General features: G+C 43.5%; 2 protein-coding genes across 3 annotated transcripts in view; one reads left to right on the top strand and one right to left on the bottom strand.

The window, feature by feature from the left end:
• Positions 1-512: 512 nt before the first annotated feature.
• On the bottom strand, positions 513-17,050 carry TPGS2 (tubulin polyglutamylase complex subunit 2; the record flags this gene model as incomplete). Its single annotated transcript, XM_084888894.1, has 7 exons — positions 513-1,747; positions 2,630-2,790; positions 4,306-4,419; positions 5,260-5,388; positions 7,491-7,578; positions 13,978-14,057; positions 16,855-17,050. The coding sequence occupies 7 exons, from the start codon at positions 17,048-17,050 to the stop codon at positions 1,508-1,510; spliced, it is 1,008 nt and encodes a 335-aa protein (XP_084745020.1). The 3' UTR covers positions 513-1,507.
• A 12-nt stretch (positions 17,051-17,062) lies between these two features.
• The window catches only part of KIAA1328, a gene marked incomplete at its 5' end in the record, with an annotated part of 149,250 nt that continues 139,436 nt past the window's right edge, over positions 17,063-26,876 (top strand). Inside the window, 4 exons of one of the 2 annotated variants that reach the window (XM_084888835.1) lie at positions 17,063-17,429; positions 23,659-23,694; positions 24,379-24,521; positions 26,393-26,487. In XM_084888835.1, the coding sequence (XP_084744961.1) occupies positions 17,063-17,429; positions 23,659-23,694; positions 24,379-24,521; positions 26,393-26,487 (641 nt within the window). The remainder of the gene's footprint in view (positions 17,430-23,658; positions 23,695-24,378; positions 24,522-26,392; positions 26,488-26,876) is intronic. The other variant, XM_084888834.1, reaches the window with a different exon arrangement.

The following is a 26,876-nucleotide window of genomic DNA, read 5'->3' as shown; positions in this document are numbered from 1 at the left end:
GGAGCATTCAGAGATTGAGGACAAGGTAAGCCTGTAATGCATACAAGCCTATTATGTGGGGGCACTGAACCCCCAAAGACCTTACTTTCCATTTGAGAATTGATTCAAATGCAAAAAAGAGGGTAATGGTATTCTAAACAACACGAATGACCACGGAACCCTAACATATTCTTTCTTACTCATGGTAGTATCAGCCAACCACTTATGGTGAAAAATGATGACATAGAAGGAAAACATATGGGAAAACATAGTTTTTCTCAGAACTTCCTTATTCATCAGTAAGTTGAAAGTGTTGATAGAATGTGTATATATCAAGAAGTGAAATGATAACATTTGAGCTAGTTTTATGCAGTGTTCCCACAGTTCTGGTAAGAATACATATGCACACAGTATGTATACATAAGTATGAAACACAAATTATGTAATTCTGGTTGTTCTGCATGAGTTCAATGTTTTATATTTTCAGCTAAAACTGGAGTTAGATAAAATAAAGATGAATGATAAAACACTAATAATTTAAAATTTTAATTTTACTTAGAATAGCATTAACTAGCAAAAACCACCATAACAAGCTGCTAGAGGCCATGGAAGGAAGGAAAAACACTTTAGTACCTTTAATGGGACTGTTTCCTGAATGTGAACCAGAGACCTCACCCTTGTGCTTGCACTGGGCTCAGGTCAGCCAGAAGTGATTGAGCTGTTTACGAAGAGTCCTGCAAAGCACCTCTCCAGGGATGGTTTTAAAGGGCTGGAGTCCAGCAGAATCTCCTCTCCTTTAGAGAAAGGTAATTTTGGCAAAAGCGCAAACATTACAACACAAAATTAGAAGCAAGAAACTTTATTTAAAAAAAAAACTGAAAAAGAAATATGCAGATTTGTGGTGAAGGATATAAGGAACATACAATTATATTTTCAAGAGTTTCCGTAGAACATTATGATCATCAAATTAGGGTATCAACATTCCCTAACAAATATTAATTGAACTGAGGAAGAACAGTGGGAAGATTCTAATGGGGTGATAGAAATGTCCCATTATCTCTGTGCTGTCCATGTGGAATCCACTAGCCACATGAATATTCCAAGTGTAGCTATAAGGACATGGATTTGCAGTATAACTTAGATTTAAATAGCAACATGTGACTAGTGGCTACCAACAGAACATTGCAGTTCTAATGCCTCGTGGTTCTAAACCAGCGGCTTCTTTGGGGCACTCCCCAGTTCCTGCTGAGAGGGCTGCTCTGCGAAGAGAGGAACCTCTGAACAGATCTATTTGGCTACTTTAAAGAAGATCTAAAATTCTGCACAGCGTCTGGAGGTAGGGGTGTCATGAGAGGAGGACTCCGGGGGAGACCTGAGTATGCCCTTCCAACTCCTGGCTAATTCACGGGAGTGAGAGGCCTGGGGTTTGGTCACTCAGATGGGAGGCGGCCCTCAGGCCTGGGCCCCCCGGGCATCTGTGCCTGGAAGTCATGGCTGTGGGGCTGCAGGGAGCCGGCGGGAAGGGGACTCATTTCCGCACAGGGTTTCCTGAGCCAGAGGTGGACTTCGGGGTGGAGGGGGCGGAGGGAGGACCCGAGGGCCCTTTCTGGCTGCCTGCAGATGGAACAGGCCCTTTCTTTTTGGGGATTAACATCTTGTTCTTGCTCCTGAACACTTTGCTGGGATCCAGCTTGTTCACAAAGGAGTCGGTTTCTTCAGGGAGCAGGCTCGTGTTGTAGGTGATGGGCTTGTACATGTTGAACCATTGCTGGAAGGCAGAATGGAGAGAGGGTCACAGTCAAAGGAGAAATGCTCTTGTTTATGCTATTCAGTGGGGATACAGGAAAGAGAGCCAGACAGATGAGGCAAAGAGTAAGTTTTTATGAAAAAGCCCTTGAAATTCTCTTAGACTTCCTGTGAACGTGATGACACACGCATTGTTCCGGGAGGTCTTAGAACCTTTCAAATAAATGCAGTCTGAGGACTAGGAATCTGGTGAGATTCCTTCCTTCTGATCTAGTGAGCCCTGAGCCGGGGCTGCTGGTCCCAAATCTGGGGGACAGAGTCCTAAGTGTTCTGCCCTCAACCCAGTCATTGCTCATTGGGTAGGTTTGGCAGGATCTGTAACATAACGGAGGCACACCCATGCTCTGGAATTCTGTCACTGAGAAGGACAGCTCTCTATGTACTGATAGGGAATGAGCTCCAGGACAGAGTGCTGAGTGAAAAGAAGGGACACACAGATGTGAGCAGCATTCTGCATTTGTGACTGGGAAAAGAGGAACCCAAACCACATGCCTGCGTGTCTTGGTAAGGGCACATGAGAAACTCCAACATGGCCGCCTGTGGGGAGGGGCACCGGATGCTGGCAACCTTTCTGTGTGTGTGCTGCCCATCAAAACCCTCAATCAGAGTGAAGGCCCGACAACATTTGATTAGAGTAAAACTCCTCCGCGATTCTGAGGACCAGCCAGCTCGGGAACCACTGACCTAGATTGGTGTAAAGTGAGGAGGGATCAGCTGCCTCGCTTATGGAAAGGGATCTCTGGGCTCCACCCCGGATTCCTCCATCAGACGGGAGAGCTGGGAATCTGCATTCCTCAGAAGGCTCTGATACATTCTACAGTTTGAGTGGACAGGGGGTCCTTACCTTGGCCTGTGGGCTAATGCCATAGCTGGTGAAGGCATACTGCCACTGAGGCAGGCCCAGGTGCGTGAGGAGCAGGCGGTAATAGGCGGTGAAGGTGTCTGTGAGGAAATGCCAGTACAGTGCTCTGTCCAGGAACCAGATCTCAGAGTCTCGTGCTAATGCTGAAATAGCAAAGGACAGAAATGAAGGGATAGCTTAACATTTTTCCTTTTATCTAAAGTTAATATATACTCATCATTTAAAAAAATTCAAATAGTACAAGTTCCCTTCTTTCTCTTCCGACCTCCCAGTCCCATTCTCCACTGGCATCCGCTGCTTGGTGCCCTTCGGATTCCTGACCCATGGACGGATCCCTGTGCGGGCTTCTGCCACGTGTGCATCAGGCTATCTCAGCAGCACTGCTTTTCCCCGTGGAAACAGAATTCCCCTCCCCAGTGAGCACACACTGCAGTCTCAGCTTTCCCGAGGGAGAGGAATCCCAAATAGCTCTGGCTTTCTAAAGACTGTCAAGAGTTACACGTGCTATGGGAAGCCACCGTGGACCAGCTCCCTCTCCTGGGAGCCTGCCTGTGCTGCCGTGACGTCCTGGTTGGGCAGAAGCAGGCACAGTTGTTCCAGGGCCCGCCTCACACCTGCTTCTCACCTGCCACTCTTACTACTGGCCGGCCCCCCTACTTCACCTCCTGTCTAATGGCTGCCACACCTCCCTAAGTGGCCTCCAGGCTCTTCCTCTTCCCAAACTGCTATATGGTTTGCTCATCCATTTTCATCGGAATCCCGCCATTCTCCTGGAGAACATCCTCGAGCTCCTCCTCTCTTCAGCGTTATGTCCAAACTCCTCCACCTGCCTTTCAGAACGACACTGAAAGGGGACCACCAGCCTCTGGCTTCATCCATTTATCCACAGGACGAACCATGGGAGTTCGGTGAACTGGGATTCCTTGTCATTCCCCCCAAATCAGTTGGTCTTTCCTACAACATGGCTTTCACTTGTCCCTCTCTTTGGATGCCTCTTCTGCCAGCGAACCCTTTAGCCCCACCCCGTGTCTCATTCCTACCCTGTGTCAGAGGCAGCTCAAAGGCCTTTACCAAGATTCTCAGCTGAAGACCCCTCTCCTTCCCGGAGGTTAGGTAAGTCCTGTGTGTCTTCTCTCCCGACCAGCCAGAGAGCCTGGAAGGAGGCTGGGCTTTGTCCCGCTCTGTTCACAGCCCCAGGCCAGGGCCTGAACTGCTGGTAGCTGCCAGGTGGTAGCCCTGCTCAAGGCCAGAGCCCTTTTCTCCTCATTTCCCATCTGTGCTTACACTGAAGTCTAGTAACTCAGGTTTTCAGTGCTGTTTAACTGGGTAACATAAAGAAGCACTGAAGAAAGACCATGTTTCTCGTGAATGCTTTTCTAACACATGTGCCTGCTGGAGGAGCTATAAATAGGATGACTTCCTCTAGTCTTAATTCACTTATTACCCTAATCCCATTATTTTGCAATAAGCCACAAATGATGATAGCTTAGAAAGACTCTACTAATGGGCACAGAGAGGGGAGCTCAGAGAGGTCTTGGCACCTCTATGAACCCGGGTGGTATGCCAGGTCAGGAGTAGGGTGCCTTGTGTGTGGCTGGAGAGCAAGGTCAGCCAGGGCTGTCCCCAAACCACAGACCATGCTTGTCAATGATTCCTACCTGGTTTCCCCTTTTTGTAGACGAGGCAAACCTTCCCATTCCCGTTGCAAGGGTCCAGCTCAAATATCACACTGCGAGAGTCAAAGTGGGGCTTCTCTGGCTGGTTCTCACTGTCTGCAAAGCCACAAGGTAATGGTGGTGTTCAAATATACTCAACTCAAGCACACACTTATGCATCCAGCTTTGCTCACATGTAAAAATGGGGTAAAAGGCCTTCTCGCAGACATAGCCTTAACTATTTTCCAGAGAGGGACACATGATTTCTATACTTTAAATGCCTGGATCCTAGGCCTTTTGTCTGAGCTCCCTTATCACCAACAGGGCCATGAATCTGGACAAAGGTATCAGGAGAATGAACTCAACTTCCTGGGAGTGGGACTCCATAAAGGCGGAGAGATCTGAATGACCTGGTGTTGATAAAGCTTTTTTCTTTTCCTCAGGCAACTACTTTCCCCTTTTCTATAGCATTTTATGATCTTTTGATTAGAATCCTTTTTCTCAGTCTAAAATGTATATATTTAATTATGTTATTATGTTATAATTAATGCTAGGTGTAGTTCCAATTAGAAATACCCACCTAGAAATCAAATATTATGGAATAACATAAAAGATTCTTAGAAATGCAAGCATCAGAAACCTTCTCATCTGTCATTATAGCTAACATGCAATAAATATTAGTATTTGTGACAGGGGTGCAGTTTACTAACACAGGAGAGATTAAACAAAGTATATAAATATAATATTTACATATCCTATATAATAAAGAGCTAATATGCTAATTAGACTGAACAGCAGAACAACCGTCCGGATTAAGCCAGAGCCTGCGAGGGCTGGCCAAGGCAGGTGGGGCTGTGAGGGCCAAACCCCTTGCCTGAATTTCATGCTTCGGGCCTCTAGTACATTACAAAAGGGAAAGAAGCAGGCTACTTTCTAATTCAGAGCAGAAGTTCGTACCTTCTTGTGTATCGTCCTCCAGGTCAGCCAGAGTTGGTGCATTAGGAAGTGAGTACATGGAAGTCTGGTTGAGTTGAGTCAGTTTTGAGATACTATTAATTGCCATGTTGCCCAATGGGATGCTGTGGTCTATGGGAACATTAGAAAGAATTACTTGGAGGAAAACCTCAGTGACCATGGTTGTCAGTAAGGCTACTGCTTAAGTAACCCAATCCCGCCTATTGTTTGATCCTAGGGCTGAGGAAGCTGATGGAGAGAAGATCAATGCACAACATGCTCTGAGCACCAACCTTTCATGTAAAGACCAACCACCGGGGCCACAGGCGAAGAGTACCGGCCGCACATGGCAGGGCAGGCACTAACGGACAGTGACAAAGGGATGCTCCAGAGGAACTGAGAGATCTAGGGCAGGAGCCCTGTTTGAAGAGCAAAGGACTTAACACTGTTTTTGTTCCTTCTTCCCCTAGCATTAAGTCATATGTACTTTCCGAAGGAGGAGCAGCTTTGTTGATATACCTGACCCTTCTACCTCCTTGTTATAAGCTTCCACGATGGAAAACACCTCCTGCTCCACTTCATTTTCCCTCGTTCAGTAAGAAAACTTAAGAGGCCTCTTGCTTGGTTCCTCTTCTGTGATTAGGGTGTAAATAGGAAACACACACACTGCCCTGGCCGGTGAGGCTCGGCTGGTTGGAGCACAGCCACATACACCAAAGGGTGTCGGGTTAGATTCCTGGTCTGGGCACGTGCAGGCGGTGAACTGATCAATGTTCCTCTCTCACAATGATGTCTCCATATCCATGTCTCTCTCTTTCCCCCACTTGCTTGCTCTTTCTCAAAAAAAAAAAAAAAATTCAATTAAAAAATATTCAGACTGCGTATTTCCCTTTCCTATAGAATCCTTGCAAAATAAGATGGTGGACACGGGATGGCACACATTGGAATGACTGAGGCAATAAAGGAGCTGGTGTACGAATGTCCAGGAAGAAAAGACCACTAAAGAGGCAGACATTAGAAGCTGCCTCCACTGGCTTTTCTGTTACTGACTAGCTACCCAGTGGAAAATGGGTGTGGTAATGGGGATAGAAGATGAGTTGGGAGGATTAGATTAGAGAAGGTGCTGTATCCATGAAGAGGGACTCATTCATAAAAGCATCATGTAACGCTTCTTTTCTGAGGCAGGCTTCTGAAGGGGCTAACCTCGCTGCACGATGTGGGCCAGGGGTTCTGACAGGCAATGCAGACTCTCCACTCTCTGTTCTACACCCCAGAGGCCATGGCCATGCTGCAAAGGAGGGTTCTGATACTGGTGACAACAATGTTTCTAGGCTATTTGAGGAAAGTTTTTTAAGCTAAAAGTTCATGTTAAATGCTCAGTAGCAAGCTATAAAAAGTGCCTCTTCTCATCTGTGAGAGAGAAACAGTAAGGCTGTGAGAATCACTAGAAAAAGGACGACTCAGGAGGCAGAGGCAATGGAGGAGGTCAGTTCTGCAAATCTACTATGCAAGAGGAGGCACTGCATTTCCCAAGGAGGAGGGAGACCTGGGGGTGTGGGTGGAGACTGGAGGCAATTCAGGCCTCCTGGGGACAGGAAGTCTGTGCCAAGAATGGGCTGGACTGCAGTGGCTAGATCAGGATTTCCAGCCTCTGAAATGTTACTGGAGCCATCACCTAAGTGTGCAGCACTGCCTTTCACACCACCCAGCACCTGCCTCTCTGCTGTGAGTTCCCACCTCTGTAGCACACATGCCTGTCCTGGCCCATTCAGTGGAGGCGGAGGGAGCTGGTGACTTAGCTGGGGTGGGAGGGAGAGAAGGAAGAGCTCTGGCCTGGGGTCAGAGCCCTGAGGGCTTCCTCTGCAGGGCGAGAAGGGAGGAGCTCTTTGGGGACTGCTAGGGGCTGTCACTGCAGCTCACCGGGAGTCCTCAGAGGCTTTTCATTTGAACTGGCTCAGGATTTTTGTGGACTGGTTATTTTTTCCTCCACCTAATTTCAATAGGAAACCTCTAAAATGAACATCTAGTTAAGTACTGGCTAGACTTTGGCCTGGGGGTTGGGGGTGGAGAAATGACACGTATTTTAGCTTTGGTTACAGCTTCTGGGCACTGCACTTTAGGAGAAACCACGAAAACCATCCAGATTCAAAGACTCCAAAGTTGTAAAGTCCTCAGAGCTGTTTTATCCGCCCTCGGAGGCAGGGGAACGTTCCCCTACAGCCGGGCTGACTCACCGTCCAGCTTCACACTCCATGTCATGTGGAAGCCGTTGGTCACCAGGTAGAAATTCTTCAGGTCCTCAGGCAGGGTACAGTTATTTCTCTAGAATCGCAAGGAAAGATCAGGTGAGGGCTGGGAAAGAGAGCACAGGGCTGTACCTCACAGCAACAGGGGACACTATGTATCGTGGTTCGGATTCCCCCAAAAGGAAGACGGTGGTGATTATCTACAAAACTCTGATTATCTACAAAACTCTATTCGAGTCCAGGGTCAGAATGGCAACAAAGGAAGCTCCTCAGCTCACTTCCTCCCACAGACACCCAAACCCAACAGCTACAGACTGAATAGTTCCCTTCAAAAGAATCCAGAAATTAGTTGAATGATTCCTACATGTCAGGCAAACGAGAAAAAACTCAGAAAGCTATGTCAGAAGGGCTGATCACAAGCTCACTATAAAACACCCCTGGTGTGGTGCCTCTAACTTCCAGGTTCTTCCTGCAGAAGAGTTTGGATCACACATCTGACACCCCAACTTTTAAGACTTGCACTTGAGAGATGGATTCCCTAAAGCAGTGGTCGGCAAACTGCGGCTTGCGAGTTGAGGTTTGCCGCTCTGTTGACTCATGAGTTTGCCGACCACTGACTAGACTCCCGATTCCAATAATTATAGGCTATTGTTGTTCCTTGTGATTAAGCTCCTATCCCAGTGGTCGGCAAACTCGGGAGCCACAGTTTGCCTATAGCATCTAGCTCTGAAAGCCAATGGGTGTAAGAGACTCACAAGGCAACTCTCAAAGGGCTCAGACGAACTCCCAAGGCTATCCTCCCAGGGCCCAGTGCAGAACAGACTGAAATCAGAGCCTGTGGTGAAGGAGGCATATTTGCTTATCTTAAAACCTGCCTGAGGAGCAGGCTTCCAATTTAACACAAATCTAGATGAGCCAATGGCAAGGCTGGCGATATCTTACTCTTTCCTTCTGCCTCACTCCAGGTGGCAGGAGTTTCTGGGAAAGGAGCCTGTGCACGTCTGACACCCTGGCTTTTTGTAGCTGCTGCTCAGAGGACACACCTCTTGGTTGGCTGCTGCTGGTGGACAGACAGACTTACATTCCTGCGTCCCCCAGGACTGTAACACACAGAATAGCAGTTCTTAACTAACTGTATCCCCAAAGCACAGCTCAAAAGCAGCAGAATGAAGTGCTCAGTATTTCCTTAAAATAAGCCTATTTGTAGATCTTAAAAGGTACAGCCTGAGGGTCAGGCTTATAATTTAACAACATGTAAGGGCCAACTGCAGTCCCTTCTAGAAATGGGGAGGACAGTGGGTGCCATATTCAACTCTTCCTCTCCCCAACCCCTGGTCCTTGGTACCTCTGTGCATGGAGGTTGTGCCCATATCTGGTGGCCAGCAGGTCTTATGTTCACAAGGTCAACGGGATGGTAGCAAAGAAAAAGTTCTTAACAAAAAAGCCTATCTCCCAATCTTACCCTAAAGAGTATTTCCAAAGTATTTGCATATTTTATTTTATTTTTTAAAATACATTTTATTGATTTTTTACAGAGAGAGAGAGGGATAGAGAGTTAGAAACATCGATGAGAGAATCATAGATCAGCTGCCTCTTGCACACCCCCTACTGGGGATGTGCCAGCAACCAAGGTACATGCCTTTGACCGGAATCGAACTCGGGACCTTTCAGTCTGCAGGCCGATGCTCTATTCACCGAGCAAAACTGGTTTCGGCAGTATTTGCATATTTTAAATGCAGCTTTCATTCAGTTGCTCCTAGGTGCTCAATGAAATCCCCCCCTTTGGGACACGGATAGACCTTGGCACACCCTCAACTACTGGGAGCCATAAGGACAAAATAGGCTGGAAAATCATATACATATGACAAAAAACCAAGAGCTAGGACAGGGTTGAACAATAAGGTTCATCCCTTACCTGAGTGAGGCTACTCCTTCAAGTCTGAAAGAGGTGGCTATTTCATCTAATGCACAGAAACCAACACAGAGAGTCAAGCAAATGAAAAAGTAGAGTAATATGTTCCCAATGAAAGAATAAGATAAAACAAATCACTTCTTTAATGAAAAGAAGTGATTTACTGATAAGAACTCAAAATAATGGTCATAAAATGCTGAGTTCAGGAGAAAAATATTTGAAATGAGAATTTCAACGAACAGAAAATATTAGTACCAAAAAGAAATCACAGAGGTGCAGAGTACAATTAATAAAATGGAAAAAAAGTATCTATAGAGGGTTTTAACAGCAGGCTAGATGAAGTGTTAGAAAGGATCAGCAAACTAGAAGACAGGGTAATGGAACTCATCCAATGAGATCAGCCAAAAGAGAAAGAAATGAAAAACACTAAAGATAGCTTAAGGGACATGGGACAATATCGAACAGACACTTTTGTATAATAGAAGTCCCAGAAGAAGAGAGAAAGGGGCAGAAAGCTTATTTGAAGAAATAACGACTGAAAACTTCCCTAACCAGGGAAAGGAAACAGACATCTCAATCCAGGAAGCCCAGAATTTCAAAAAAGATTAATCCAAACAGACATTATAATTAAGTTGTGAAAAGTTAAAGGAGTTTATCTTAAAAGCAGCAAGAGAAAAAACTACTTGTTACAAACAAGAGAACCCTCATTAAGACTATCCAGGAGGTTTTTAGGCAGAAACTTGACAGGCCATAAGAGAGCGACACAAAATATTCAAAGTGCGCGTGCGCGCGCGCGCGCGCGCGCGTGTGTGTGTGTGTGTGTGTGTGTGTGTGTGTGTGGGCGGGCGGGGGGGGGGGGGGGGGGAGGAAGTCAACCAAGAACACTCTACTGGGCAAAGCAGTCCTTTAGAATTGGAGGAGAAACAAAAGCTTTCCAAACAAACAAAAGCTAAAGGTATTCATGACCACTAGACCAACTTTACAAGAAATGTTAGAGAGACTTCTTTCAGTTGAAAGGACACTAATTACAATAGCAACAGAAAAACATGAAAGTATAAATCTCACAGGCAAAGGTAAATGTATAATTAAATTCAGAATAATCTAATGTCATACTGATAGGCTGATCACTTATAAATCTAGTACAAATGTTAAGACAAAGGTAGTAAAAATAACTATACAGTAATTTGTTTTTTTTTTTTGTTTGTTTTTTTTTAAAATCAATCTTTATTGTTCATATTATTACAAAGGTTCCTCATTTCTTCCCCCCTCCACCAGGTTCCCTCCCCACCCTCCGCCCCCTCCCCATCCCCCATTGTCCTCATCCATAGGTGCACAGTTTATGTTCAGTCTCTTCCTCCCTCCCTTTCCCCGATAGTAAATCCCTTTTCAGATAGTAAATCTGTTACTTAGCATTTTCTCATATCAATAATACCTCCACATGCCCAATGATACACTTCACACAAAAGACATTTCCAAATAGGTCAACCAGCCTCATCCAGGCCCCACCCAAGGCACTCACAGATCAACACCCCAGCGCTATACTAACTCAACACATCCAGATCTAAGCCTTCATCACTTGATTCAGCAGACCCTCAAGTTCCCGCAAAAGTTTCCAGCCATGTCTGAGAGGCAGCCGTGGGCAGGTACAGGCGAGGAGCGAGCTGTTTTGGGCCTGGCTGCTCCGGGCCTGGCCTCTATACAGTAATTTGTTAATGGATATACAAGATAAAGAGGTACAAACTGATATTTTTTAAAATGTGTGGTAGGGAGGGAGAGCAAAAATAATAACATAGAGCTTTAGAATACATTCAAATTTAAGTTGTTATCAACTTAAAATAGACTGTTATATATCGTTTTATGTAAACCTCATGGTGACTACAAAACAGAAGCCTATAGTAGATATATAAGAAATAAAGGGAAAGCAATCTAAGCATATTTCTTCAGAAAAATAAATCACAAATGAAGAGAGCAAGAGCACAAGAAACAAAGGAATTATAAAACAGCCAGAAATCAATGAACAAAATGGCAGTAAGTCCAAACATAATCAATAATTACTTTAATGTAAGTTCTCCAATCAAAAGGCAAAAAGTGCCTGAAAGGATTAAAAAGCTCAGTTTAGCTCAATGGATAGAGCATTGGCCCCTGGACTGAAGGGTCTCGGGTTCCATTCCAGTCAAGGGCATGCACCTTAGTTGCAACGCAGTCCCTGCCCTCTCTCACATTAATGTTTCTCTGTCTCTGTCTCTCTCTTTTCCACTCTCTCTAAAAATCAATGGGAAAATATCCTGGGGTGAGGATTAACAAAAACAAAATAAAAAGCACAAGTCCAAATTATAAGTTGCCTACAAGAGATTCACTTCAGATATAAGGACAACGTGAAAGTGAACATGAAAGTGAGCGTGAAAGGGCGAGGGCATGGCCTCAGGTCCTCTGGCCTGGCGCCTGGGCAAGGGGGGTGGGGTGGGTGCGGCCTGAGGTCCCCCAGCCTGGCGATAGGGAGAGGGGCATGGCCTGAGATCCTCCATCAAGCCCTGCTAGGTGGGGGCACAGCCTGAGGTATCCCGTCAAGCCCTGCTGTCAAGACCCACCAGGCAAGGGGCACAGCGTCAGGTCCCCCGCCCCGGGCCCAGTACCACACAGCCTCAGGTCCCTGGTGATTGCTCATTAAGGCTTATTAAGGGAACTCAGCCTTTACTGTGGGCACAGTCATTTTGTTGCGGCATGACAGTCAATTTGCATATTCCCTCTTTATTAGATAGGATAACAGTCAATTTGCATATTTCCTCTTTATTAGATAGGATATCTCAATAAAAAGAGTCTATTAGAGCAGTCACCAGTTTGATACCTACTTGTCTCACCTGATAAGGCAGAGCAGGTATCTGCTCTGCGTGATAATGCCTCAGTGGAGAGCTAGCTGCTCGGAGAAGGGGCTGCTCAAGGAAAACAAGCTGAGGCGGAGACTCAGAGGAGCCTGGTGTGAGAGGAGATCTGTGGCAAAGTTTGGGTGATGTCGGAACAAGGCAATCACTACCAAAGCTTCAGACCCATGCTCATAATTACTTTCTGAAACAAATTATTGGGTAAATGTGAACCTTTATTTTTAAAATTGATTTCAGAGAGGAAGGGAGAGAGAAACATCAATGATGAGAGAATCATTGATTGGATGCATCCTGCACGCCCCCTACTGGGGGGGATGGAGCCTGCAACTGAGCATGTGCCCTTGTCCAGAATAGAACCTGGGAACCCTTTAGTCCGCAGGCTGATGCTCTATCCACTTCTAGAACATTTAATGCAGTGAAATGAATAGTTCTGAAAGTAAAAAAGTACAATCAATAAGATATAAACAGATATTTTATATGGACAGCAAATCATCCAAACTGGTGGTAGAACAAGCTTAGTATAATTTCAGGAGGTACTAGGAACATACTCTAAATTCTAAATTACTCATATCTGTGCACATGCCTGTCCATGTCTCTAGCCAATCAAACCCTTACTTAGTATATTATTTGGACTACAGGGCTTGCCTCCTCCATGGCATATCGTCTGTGCTTTCAGAGAGGAAAAGTGAGCATCCAGAATGCCTTTCCCCCTGCCCCCACCCTAGCACAGGAAGCCTACAGATACCAGTGTCCTGACAAAGTTCATGTGCCTTCTATCCCTCAGAAGGCCAGTATCCGCTGTGATTTTGGTCACTAGAGCCATCTAGTGGTAAACACAGGAAACCACTGCCTATGAGCCTTTCCTAACCTGGATTCTATGAGATCTCAGCTGAGAAGAGCTGCTGGCATTGTTAAACTTTAAGTTATGCTGAAGAATTCTAGAAGCAGAGATTATAAAATTTATTATGGTATTGATTTCACTGAAGAAAAAAACTGGCATTTATTCCAATATTTAAAAAATTATTCAGATCATGAAAATAGAAAAAAATCAGCTAAATCTATTATTTAATACATTTGAAATCTACACTAATAAAAGAGAAACAGGCAAATTACCATCACTCCACTATGCTACCAGCCAGAGTGATTATGCAAATTAACCTGAAACCCTGGCGGCAGCCTGCCCACCCGCTGCTGCTCCGGAGAATTTGGGTGCTCTTTTTTATTACCACTGATTGCCCAGGACTCGGCACAACGGACAATGCCTGGCCCATTTTAAAAGCTTTAAACTTTTGCTGAATAAATGAATGGAAGTTCTGAGGAGGGTTGGGAAGCAGTAGCTATTAACCTGGTTAGCACTTCTCCATAACACTATTCACGTTCTGCTGGCATGGGGATTGACATTTACTTTTTCCTTTCCTTGCTGGAGTTTTAGTTTTGTTGTATAAACTCTGAATGTTCCACTGCCTCCCCATGACAGGCTCAGAGGCGATGACCCATGCTGGGATATGGCATAGAATGGGAGAGAGTGTTAAGTGGCCTGAACAGAAGAGAGAGAAGGGTGAACTCTACCTTGAAGACAGTTGTGGACTTAGATAATAATAGTTTCCTGCCCTAATCTTTCCTTCTCAGGAGCACTTAATTTGACCTTTGTTGGAAAATGAGAATTGTACAGAGCAACACTTACTTGTTCCCATGAAGAAATCATGTGACGTTCAGCAGGTGGCTTTTCTATGATGGTCACCTCTGTCACACCTGGGGATGATTCTGAAAGAGGAAAATAGGAGCCTGTAGAGTTGCTATTGGCCGCTCTCAGACATTTCTGTAACAGACAGGTGAATGTACTCAGATCAGAGAAAGTGGACTCCACCTGACTTAAAAATCACGGCCAAAAGACAGCCAAATTTACACTTGATTGTAGGGTTTCTTTTGTTTTTTTTGTGGATTATGATTTTTTAAATAGACAAGGTCATGGCCGAAACCGGTTTGGCTCAGTGGATAGAGCTTCGGCTTGCAGACTGAAAGGTCCCAGATTCGATTCTGGTCAAGGGCATGTACCTTGGTTGCGGGCACATCCCCGGTGGGGGGTGTGCAAGAGGCAGCTGATTGATGACTCCCTCTCATCGATGTTTCTAACTATCCCTCTAAAAAATCAATAAAATATAAAAAAATAAATAGACAAGGTCATGTTATCTACAAATAGCAATAGTTTATTTCCTTCTTTCCAGTTTGTATGTCTTTATTTTCTTGGCTAATTGTACTGACTAGATTCTCCAATCCAATATTGAACAGAAGTGGTAAAAGGGGAATTATTATTTATGATGCTTACATAACCTACTTCTAGGTTTTGAGTGTTTCCTTTTTAAACTAAAAGTGTTGGATTTTGTCAAGTGCTTTCTTTACACCTACTGACATGATTATGTGGTAGTTGTCATTTATTCTATTATCAAGGTGCACTATATTGATTTTCATATGTTCCACAAGCTGCACATTCCTGGGCTAAATCACAGTGGGTATATAATATTTTTAATGTTGGTGAATTTAGTTTGATAGTATTTTGTTGAGGGTTTTTAAATGTTTTTGGACAGAAATGTTGCAGTTGTGAAGTTATTTCATATTTTTAGGAAGGAGATTTGGGGGGGGGGGGTTTGCTTACTTTAGCTACTTGGTTTTAAAAAATCCTCTTAATATTTTATCTTTCCAAAACAAAATACGAACGTGAAAAAATAAAAATATAATTGATTTTCAATTTGTGATTAACTTGAAATTATGAGCTTTGATTAAATTTATAAAGAGAATGTTTAATGGGAGGCTAGATTCGTCGTACATTTAATTACCAGAGTTGTTTAATTCCTTAGGTAGGTTTAGCTTTGAACTACCAATTTGCCAAACATCTGAAAAGAGTAATAGAATACATTAACAGTACAAATAGAATTTAAAATGTTTACAGTCATTTAATTACTCAGGTCTTTACACTGAACTGACAGTTTAAAGGATTATTTAGTTAGCTGGACTTAAGTGGGTTAAACATTAATCAAAAGAAAACTTACTGAAAAAGTCCTAGACTTATAAAGAGAATAATGAAGCAAGCCTGTAAAATAGCCAAGACCTCCCTAACCAGGAGTGTAAGAAACAGCAGAAGTCTGCATGACAATGAGATAGGATAGGTGGTGGTCATTAGATCTCTCCTTGCCCCACTCGATAACTTCATTGCTAAAATTTATCAATTCTCCCAACCACGGCTTGGTGTTTCATATCTCACTGACTGTTCCAGGCGCTGGGAAATACAGTTCCTATCCTCATGGACTTCTATTACAGAAAAGAGACAGGCAACTTTAAAAAGCAACCAGATAAATACACAATTCCAAGTCGTGGTAAAGCCATACGGATTTTTTAAAAAGGTAGGCTAAGGGACAAGAGAGTGATAAGGAAGGGTGTTGTATATAATCAGAGAAGGCTTCAAGGAGGTGGTGCTCTGTAACCACAGATCTGAATGACACGAGGGAGACTTAGAAAAAAGGCAATTTTGCCGAAACCGGTTTGGCTCAGTGGTAGAGCGTCCCTCTGCGGACTGAAGGGTCCCGGGTTCGATTCCGGTCAAGGGCATGTACCGTGGTGGCGGGCACATCCCCGGAAAGGGGTGTGCAGGAGGCAGCTGGTCAATGTTTCTCTCTCATCGACGTTTCTAGCTCTCTATCTCTCTCTCCCTTCCTCTCTGTAAAATATCAATAAAATAAAAAAAAAGAAAAGAAAAGAAAAAAGGCAATTTCAGTGACGGGTCTCACAAACTGCAAAGCTTAACGTGTTTATGGTACAACAAGGCAAAAAAAAAAGCACAGAGAAACCAGAAAGACCGATGAGGGGAATTCACGAGGGCCTGGGTCATAGGTTCAGTATTTGGACTTTTATTATACTAGTCAATGTGACGGCAGGACACCCCATCACGCTGTTCCGCGGGCTTAGCCTGCCTTTCTCTTTCTTGGCTATCTCACTACATCCCACTGGTCTTGCAAAATCCAGCGTCACGTGTGGCCAATGTTCCTCCAGCCCCAGACGAGGCCAATCACCCACTGCTGTGTGCTGCTTCAGAACAATAGGTGGCCGACCTCCTCTCACCTTCCGGGGCTCTCGTCTTTAGATTCCCCCCCCTCCCCCCCCATGAAGGTGTTCACTTTTCCTCACCTTTGAGGTCCCAGGGACATCGCACTGGTTGCTAACTAACGGTGCGACCACGGACACGCCCGTTCGGCAGTGCCAGGCGCCGCTGCCCGGGGAGGCGGCTGCAGCCTTCTCCCAGCTCCCGGTCCCCGGGACTCTCCGGGGCCTCCCTCCGCCCAGAACTCACACCTGTCAGGTGCCTGCTGCTCCTCTGCAACGCTCCTGCCCACCTTTGCGGGGCCTGCGGAGCGACCTCCTCCGGGCTTCCCAACTCTGCATCCCTGCACCCCCTGCCAAGCTCGCCCTTTCCTCCTCGGCAACGCGAGTGCCAGCAGCAGCGATGCCCACCGGCTTGCAAGGCGGTGCCGCCCCCGCGCCGCCCCGGGCTCCTCGCCCCCCCACTCACCCAGGATGCGCGTCACCCCCAGGGTCAGCTTCTCCAGGTGCGGCTTGCAGGAGCCCGCGGGCTGGGCCGAGGCGGCGGGCGAAGGCTCCTCCATGGCTCGCGAGCCCGCTCCGCGCGCCGCCCGGGCAGCCGCGGGGCCGGAGCGGGCGAGCGGGGAGCGCCGCAGGGCCGGGCCCCGCCCCCGCGCCTCGGCCATCGCGTTCACGGCATGCCGGGAGTTGTAGTCCTCGGCGCGGAGGCCGCGGCAGCGGCGGCGGTGGCGATGGGCGGCCCGGGCTGCTCAGCGAAGAGGAGATCCGCGGGCCGTTCGTGCCCCCGGCCCAGGCTAGAGCTTCCCTCCGACCCGCCCGGGCTCGGCGACGACGGCGCCTCCGCCCGGACCCTCCCGGCCCGCCGGGGCCGGCCGCGCAGGAGGGGGCGGGCCTCCGCGCCCAGCGGCCAATGGGAGCGGCGCCTGGCATCCGGGGCGGGGCGGCCCCGGCCTGACGCCCCGAGTGGCGGTTGTTTCAAGATGGCGGACGCGGCGCGCCCCTCCCGCCCGGGCGCCGGCGCCGCGGCGTTCTGGAGCCGAGACTGTATCCTTTCCCCGCCGGGCAGGGGGCGCTGGCTCCGGCGTCCCGGGGCGGGAACGCGACCTGGGACTGTCCGCGTGGGCTGGGCGGAGGGAGAGGGAGAGGCGCGGCGGCGGCGTTCACCCACCCCGGGGGCGGGGCCGTGCGGTCCGGGCGCCCCGCTTCCCGCCTGGCAGGGGGGTTAGATGGCATCGCGCCCGCCCGATCGATCGGGTGGCCAGGCTGGGGTTCCAGGTGTGGGGCTGAGTCCAGGTGTTCCCCGGCCCTGCGCGGCGGTGAGCTCAGGGATGATGGCCCGGGGCAGGGGGCACAGCCCGCGGTGACCTCGGGCCGGCTGTGCGCAGCGAGCTTGTGCAGGAGGGAAGGGGGTGTCGGGTGATCGGGGGTCTTGTTTGTCCGGTCTTAGCCTTGTCCGTAGTCTCCGCTGCTGAGGGGGATGTCAGGATCTTGTTGGATCCCGGGCCTGTCAGTGATGACTGACACTGGGACTTTCCTGGAGGCGCGGGGCTCGCTGTCCGCGGGGGCTCGTCCGGTGGCGCCGGCTGTGGGATAAGCTTGCACATCCTCGTGCCTGGAGGTGGTGTCACCTGCGCGGAGTTTGCAGGTCACCACCAGCGGGATTCAAGTTCTTGGGTTGTTTGGGGTAGAGCTTTTCCTCTCGGGATGGTCTTCCCGCACCTAGATGCATCCTCTCGGTGGCTGTGATGAGATGTGTGTGACCTGAGTGGTTCTCTCCCCGGGTTGGGCAGCCTGTCCCAAGCCCAGCTCTGGTCCTGATCGTTTACTCCGTGTGCCTTACAAGAGTGTTACTTGGAGAGCAAGGCCATCGGTGCATTGGGTGCCTGGCGGAGGCGAGCGGTTGTATCTGGTTTTTGCTTGGACTGGTGATAGCATTGTTGGAGGCATCGCTGCTAACTTTGTGGATTCTTTGCACAGGCCACTGAGCTCCCAGGGAAACTTAACAAAATTATATGATCCGTTCCCCTTGAATTACTAGGATTTACAAGGCGTATTTTTGCATCCCGTGCTGGTCCATGCTTAGTGTTTACCTCTTGTCTCAGATAGGTTAGTAAGACTCAAAGTTGTACACGACCTAGTGCGCGGTGCGGATTAAGTATCTTTCCTCCACCTGTCAATAAGGATGCCAAGAGTATGTGCCTTGAGAACTGAGCTGAATGAAGAAGGCAGGAAACTGGGATGAGCCTTTTTCTCTTGAAACACTGCCTCTGTGTTATACAATTTCGTGATAGAGGAGATTTTTGAAGTTTATTAAACTTATAATGTGCTTCTTCAGTTTAATCACATTCATCGCCACATATGACCAGTGGTGCAGTTCTGATGCAGAGTAAATGGTTTTGGGGGAAAGGGAGACAGTCTGTGACAGTGGTTCTGATTAAGTTAATGGTAAACGAATCTATGTTCTTGGACTCAGCAACCCTCTACTCTCACTCAATCCATGTGGTCCTATTGCTCCCCGTTTCATATAGAAGTTACATGGCTTCCCTTTTCTCTCAAATTCTCCCTTATTCGAAATATTTATATAAAATACTACATAAATTGAACTTAAAGTATTGAAATTGTATGGGGGAAATGATGGTGATTACGTTCTATGGAAATTCAAGTATTTGAAAGGGATTTCAAGTTTATCAGTATCATGTTTCCCCCAGGCTAACGAACATTTAGCCTCAAATATTTTTATTTCATATTTCCATAGGACTGAAAAGCAATATCAAATGTGGATGTGTTACTGATTTTCACTAAAAAAAGCATTAGTGATTGTTATGAATCATTTGGTTTAGTGATGTGTCTTTGTATCTTAATCTCTTCTTTTCACAGACTTCCCAGACCACCCCAAAAACTTTATAGTAGAACTTTCAATAGGAAAAAACTAAAAAGTATGTATCTGTAATCTGGAATTCTTTTCTCACTATTGAAAGATTGTTCAGTGCTTCCCCTAAACAACTAGAGAAGTGTGATTGAGAGATTTCCCATCCTAGATGTTTCCATCATGTGAGAACAGATCATCTGTGACTGAATGTCATCTCTCTCTCTTTTTCTTTATGCTGAGTGATGCATCTCCTGCACAGTATGATTCAGCAATGCTGTTTTGTACAAGTGTGTCTTTGTACCCAATATGTAAACAATGGACATGCCATGTTAACTGTGTGTTAAATCTGCAAGTAAAATTATGCCCCTTCAGCCATAAATTGTTTTCCTTCTTTGTTATAGTTCCTGGTAATATCAGAAGTTAGTGTTTCTGCAGTATTTAAATTTGATTGCTTAAATGCTCTCAGGTGTACTATCAGTAACCGTATTGGTAACTTGATATTAAATATGAACTATAAGAGATCTGGTCAAAACTTTGCAATATCTATAATGCTTGCCATTGACTTTCAATTACAAATAAACAGACTTATTGTTTATTCTTTTTTAAATATATATATATATATATATATATATATATATATATATATATTATTGATTTTTTTACAGAGAGGAAGGGAGAGAGATAGAGAGTTAGAACCCGATGTTGAGAGAGAAACACCAATCAGCTGCCTCCTGCACACCCCCTACTGGGGATGTGACCGCAACCAAGGTATATGCCCTTGACCGGAATCGAACCTGGGACCTTTCAGTCCACAGGCTGATGCTCTATCCACTGAGCCAAACCAGTTTCGGCTTAATGTTTATTCTTAAAATAATATACAGGCATACCTTGGAGATATTGTGGGTGCTGTCCTAGACCACTGAGTATTGCAATAAAGCCAGCTGTAATATTTTTTCTGGAGGAGGGCCTTACCTTCAGTTGAGTGAAGTACAAATAAAATGTGGCATGCCTGTATTAAGCAGGAAAGTCATGTGGCCAGTAATAATTACATATGTGTATTTATGTTGCTGGTTAGTGATTCCGGCTCAAAGGTTAGAGTAGAGTGGACAGTTCTAAGTTTATTTCCCTCAGGTCTTGGTGACCTGAGATGGACAAGTTGTTTTCCCTCTACCATTTCTGCCTTGGATTTCTAACTTCTGCATTGATTCTGGGATTTGGTATCAGTATTGAGGGTGCTTTCTAATTTGCTGTACACGTCTTATTGAGGTGCTTCTAAAGAAACCAAAGTGTAATTATAAGGTGGCATATAGAACCCAGAAAGTGGTCTTCTATGAGTTTGTTATATGTTTTGTTTTTGTTTTTTTACATCCCCATAAGCTGTATGCTTGTTGCGAATCTCTGTATTTGAAGAAGGTAAATATTCTAACCTATCTTAAGATGAAGATAGGTTAGAAGTGATTAGAAAAGATAGGTAGGATGGAGGCAATTTCAAATATGTTTAGTCTTATTAAAAAAAACAACTTTTGTTAAGGTCAGTTTATTTAGCATTTTCTATATTGAAACGAAATTTATCATGGATGTAGCTAATGGGTTTTACCTGAATATTTTAAATGAGTTAGGGAAAGAAAGATAACACTAAAGCTTTTTGTACAATGCCTCATAAAATTAAATATCTGTTTCAATCTTTACTATGACCCAGGCATTCTATGATGTTTGCAGATACAACATTGAGCAAAAGATGAAAATCTTCACCTGCTTAGTGCATCCATTTCAGTGATATGAAATGAGTAAAATATCTATGATAATGGTGTTATGGAGAAAAATAAAGCTGGAAAGGTCTAGCTATTATGGGTTGTTGTTGTTGTTTTTTGTCTCTGTTTTTTATGTCAATATCATACTGTTTTGATTATTATAACTTTGTAATCTAGTTTAAAATCAGAAAGTCTTATGTCTCTAGCTTTGTTCCTTTTTTTCAAGGTTGTGGCTATTGGAGATCTTTTGTGGTTCCTTACAAATTTTAGGATTGTTATACCATTGGAATTTTGATTTGGATTGCATTACATCTATAGATGGCTTTGGGTAGTGTGGATATTTTTAACAATATTCTTCTCATCCATGAGCATGAAATATCTTTCCATTTATTTTGTGTCTTCTTCAACTTCTTTTATCAACACCTTATAATTTTCAATGTACTGGACTTTAAATTAGTTAAATTTATTTCTAGGTATTTAAAAAAAAAAAGGGATTTCTTTCTTAATTTCTGTGGCATTTCATTATTAACTTATAGAAACGAAGTAGAATTTTGTATATCCATTTTATGTCCTGCAACTTTTACTGATTTCATTCAGTAGTTTTAACAGTTTTTAAGGAGTCTTTATGATGTTACCTGCAAATAGAAGCTTGTGAAGGTCTGGACAGTTTTTTGTTTGTTTTATTTAAAAAACACACACATATTTTTATTGATTTAAGAGAGAGGAAGAAAGAGGGAGAGAGAGAGATAGAAACATAACGATGAGAGAGAATCATTGATCAGCTGCCTCCGGCACACCCCCTACTGGGGATCAAGCCTGCAACCTGGACATGTGCCCTGACTGGGAATCGAACCCTGACCTCCTGGTTCATAGGTTGATGCTCAACCACTGAGCCACAATGGCCGGGCTATTTGTTTCTTTTCTTAGGAAACAAAGTTATTAGTTGACAGTAAGGATGAAGAAGTGGTGTTAGATCTGAGCAAAGCGGAAACTATAATATACTTGGTTAGCTTCCAAACCAAGGTGCGGCTGAATGGGATGGTTGGTTTTTCCAGTTGTGAGCAAGTTTATTTGTGGATGATTTAGGGAAATGTAGTAGTCTTTTTTCCAGGACTCAGTTATGTTAGTCCACAGGCCATCCTTGGAGAATAGTCTGCACATTCATCATTATTGTATCTTCTAATTGAAGACTGTCATATGGAACAATTGGAACAATTCCTGAATCATCTTGAATTCCTGCCCCCCCCCCCCCTTCCCCGGGTTCTTTATTCCATATGTATATTTCCAACAGTAAATAATTAAATATGTATTGAGCACCTACTGTGTGTGCTAATCCCAAGAGATTAAAAAAAAAAAAAGAATCAGTTTTTGCTGTCAAATAGAGCCTGCACAATTTCATTTTGTAAGGTCTTTTATAGCTTGGATGTTAGTGAGGCTATAAATTCTCTCTCTGCTCCTGTGTTAGTTGCTCTCAGTTTTCTAGGAGTAGTGGTGTCTAATTTTTGTATGCTTACTTGTCTTATGTGCCTCTTAAAATACCAGCTCCATCCCTGAGATTTGAGGGGATTTGAAGTTTAGGGGCACTAGTTATCAGCCAAAACCTTGAAGTTGTGAGAATGTATTGTATATGCTGCTCTGGAAAGCGATTAGAAACCAGCTGGCAGCTCAAGCAGCAGACATCATCTTTGCATTCCCAAATTCCTATGGGGATCCTAGGCATAGCTAATCAGCATTTTCTGAGAAGATTCCATTACAAAGGTTGACCATGAGCTGAAATACCTGGACTTTTTGAACATGTTATTAAATCTACTGTTTTACTCCATCCTTTGCCTGGAATGAAATAGCTCGTAATTGATTTGTCTGGAAATCTTGGAAAAGAAAACATTTTATCAAATAACAGAGAACTTTGGAATGTTGTCAGTCAGTGGAAAAAATGTTCAGTTGCTTCTTTCCGGCAAGTGTTACCAAACTGTACATATATCTGGATTTAGATATGGTTCTGATTAAAATTTTGTTTCTGGAAGAATGCTTTTTTACTGTAATGGTTGTCTTCTAAAGCAGTGTTATTATCTAAATTTCTCCTTTTAAAATTAACAATACTGTAGTTCTTTTTGTCTTGAGTTTCTTCCACTTGTTACATAGTAGGACCTCGTGGGACATTACACATATGCACTACGAAGAATAGAAAATGCTGTGTTTGTATGATTGACTTGCCCTCAAACAGTGTTTGTTTTTCAAAGATAAAGCTCATTTTGAAATTATTTATTCATGCCTAGAATAACTTGTCAGTTTCCCAGTAATGAGTGAACTGGGGCACTGAACTCTTGGTTTACAAAGGCAATGGAATGAAAGCACAGCAGCATTTATAGTATAGGATAGCTCCCTTGGGAATAAGCATGAATAAAAGTTTTATAGAACAAGGCCTTCCAAAACTTTTATAAAATATATAGTTGTGATTATATAAAAAGAACTTTAAAATAATATTAACTTTGCTGCATTAATTCAATTACTTTGCTTTCTAGTGTTACTTTTAAAAACTAAATTCCAAGGTCAAATAGAAATTACAAATTATAACAAAAGTACAGAACCATAGTAGCATTTGGATGATAGCAACTGTTTCCTAGTATTTTCCTTCATGTCTTTTTCTGCATAGTTTCTGATGAAGAACAATCAGTAGTATATGTGCCAGGTATGATATTCTATGTTAATTTGTTAAGCTTCATTTGCTTCTTAAGTGTTAAGAGGAAAATGAAACATTAGGATACCTTTGCAGTTATAACTGAATGTGAAACAGTTCATTAGAACCTAAAATAAAATTTAAAAAATTAAAGAAACCCTATTAGGGTTCAAAACACTGCCTTATACTTTATGTATTAGGGAGCAAGAGATTTTCTTATTCTTATTTATTTATTTATTTATTTATTTATTTATTTATTTTTACAAATAAGAGCCTAAATTTAATATTTCAAATAAAAGTGTGGAAACTTGACATAAAGTTTATGCAATAGATTCTTTTAAGTTTTACAGATGAGTAGTAAAACTGGACTATTGAAAGTACCCCAATTATGTGACAAATCAGGTTTTTAATTTCCCTAAGTGAGTGTATTTGTGGCATGTTTTATTTATTGGTTTCAGTATGACATATGAATGTGCCAGCACCTTTTAAAAATATTTCAGTTGAATCTTAATATATTCAAAACATATTTTTTTCATGATTCATTATTAATTAAGAGGGCCTTAAGATGAAGTAAGAGTTTTCCATATTACACCCTATAAAATAGAGGATATCAGTGAAGACTTTATTGGGGTAGGGGGAGCGCTTTAGAGAATGAGAAGTTATAATTTTGAAATCTTCTTTGATGCAAATCCTTAGGGATCTCTACAGAAGGAAATATCAGATCAAGACACAAGTCAATGAGTCCAAAAGCTAATGTTAAAGTTAAGACTTCCAAGGTGACCGCTGCTTCAATCTCCATGGAGTCTTTAAAAGGTGCCGGAGATTTCGTAAATGAACAGGTCAGTAATTTATTTGTTTTGTTCTCATTCTACAATTTTTTATAAATGTTGGTCAGTTACTAATTTTTCTTTGTGCACTGCCAATTGATGGCTGTTGGTGCCAGTTCAATGCCAACAGGAATTCCTGATTTGGGTTGCAATGAAGAAAAAAACAATAATGTGAAACAGCTCCATTGTGATGCATCAGAGCTATGAAAACAGCATGGCTGTGAAGAAGTAGTGGGCAGGGTGGCCCTGGGGTGAGGCCCTTTTGGGTGAGGCCCTTTTGGGAGAGGCAGTTCTGCTCAATTTTGGTCTTTTCTACCTGCTTAGGTCCACCTCACCCTGCACCAGTCGCCTCTGCTCTGCTCTGCTCTGGTTAGTCATCTTCGGGGTCTCACCTCCAGCCTGAGAAACACAGTTTTCAATCTTAGGTGGAAATGGAAAGTGCATTCCCAGAGCCAGAAGGGAGCTGGTTTAAAATGACTCAAGTCCCCACCCTGGTCCTGATTGATCTGTCCTCATGCAAATGAGGACTCCAAATACTCACAGTGTTGGTCCAAAAAGTACTGTCCTCATTGGTTAGGATGGAGCTGCTGTTTGGGTGGTGAAGCTGTTGAAGGTGATACAACTAGGTCATTTGAGTAAGCCTGGAATGTTTCAGCCCACTTGGTTAGAACAGGATTCCAGGAACTCCTCTATCTGGGGTGGCTCAGACGGCAGGAACTCAGTGCAGGAAGGCAGTTCAGTGAAGGAGGCAGGAAGCTTAGTGCAGGCTTCTCCATGAAGTGCACTTTGTATGTTCAGAAATGACTGCTAGGCTCCACCTTTTTATTTGTTTGTTATTGTTTTACGTTAAGCTCAGTTAAGCCACCATGAGTTCTCCTTGGTAGGGTATCTTCTTTCTCAGGGACCACATGACCAGCACTGATGTATGTGGGTAGAAGAGTCCTTGAAAGAACATTAGATCATCTGTACACATTCTGAAAAGCTAGAGGATTCTTGCATGTTTTGATGATGCTTGCTATGAATATAAAGCGTTTAGCTCCAAAATATTTGGGCTTGCTTTAAATCTTAATTAAGAAAATGTATTATCTTGGTATGTCTCAAAAGACCTACATTCTGATCTGTGTGGAGTTAGTAAATCAAATCCACAACAGCTGTATTTTGGTTAGGTGTCCTTTATGATTTCTGGTCTTGATTCTTAATACTAGATTCTTAATACTTTTGGTCTTGATTCTTAATACTAGACAAGATAAATATCCTCACTTTAAAATAAGAATAATACCTACCTAATAGCATTATTTGCAGAAATAAGATGGATTATTAAGTGTAAAGTACTTAGACTATTCCTGGCAGGTAGTAAGCACTAGATATTATTAGCTATTTAAGAAGATTATTATTATTATTATTATTATTATTATTATTATTTACTCTTTGGCCTAGTACCCTTTGGAATGAACCTCGGGTTACTGAGAGGCTAGAACAGGTGCAGCTGCTGCCAACCGTAGTTTTAAGCTGGGCTGTGATGTAAGAAAGGTTCTCAGTATCTTCCATTATCTTCCATTAGGTGTTTTTTTCTGTAGCACTCAACCAAGGGAAAGTTGTTTTTTAAAATATCCCCTAGTATGTAGGCAGGGACATTCCTGCTTTGAGTTCTTTCTGTCTGCTTTTCTGTGTAAATTTCATGATGTCCCCTGACGGGCAGACAGTGCCTTAGCCTGTTTTGAGTTCATAGTCAGTTTTAAATGAAACAGGCCACTAGTGTTTCCACAAGATCAAGGTATCTAGCAAGTTTCACCTCTGTACTTATTTTAAGAAATTTATCGAAGAGTCTTAAAATTGTTTTTAGTAAAGGTTAAACGAAAGTTGTTTTTTTTTTTCTGTTCCAGAATTTCTGCAAGGGAGGAATGAAGAGTGCATCATTAAAGGATTTATGTCTTGAAGACAAAAGACGCATTGCAAATTTAATTAAAGAACTGGCCAGGTGAGACAAACCGTATATGAGATGCATTGTTATATAAGAGAGAAAATTTAAGAACTTTAGAACATATGAATTTCATTTTCCTTTCTTGATTATATGTCATTATATAGTGTGTCAAAAATTATATTTATATAAGTTTTAATTCAGTGTAATATAATTATTACTTTTCTGTATTATTTTGAAATAATTTTAGGCTTATAGAAAATTTGAAAAAATATTGGGAGAAAGAGGAATGAGTACTTTTTGATAGGATGAAATGTTCTAAAATTATATTTAGTGTTTACAGAACTCTAAATATACTGAAAACCATTGAATTGTACCCAATGATTGAACTTTGTTATATGTAAGATATCTCAATAAATCTCTTAAATGGTATAGAAGGCTTTTATACC

The sequence above is a fragment of the Pipistrellus hanaki genome, assembly GCF_964339955.1.
Source record: "Pipistrellus hanaki genome assembly, chromosome: 6".
NCBI lineage: Eukaryota > Metazoa > Chordata > Mammalia > Chiroptera > Vespertilionidae > Pipistrellus > Pipistrellus hanaki.
This window is presented reverse-complemented; position numbering and strand designations above follow the sequence as displayed.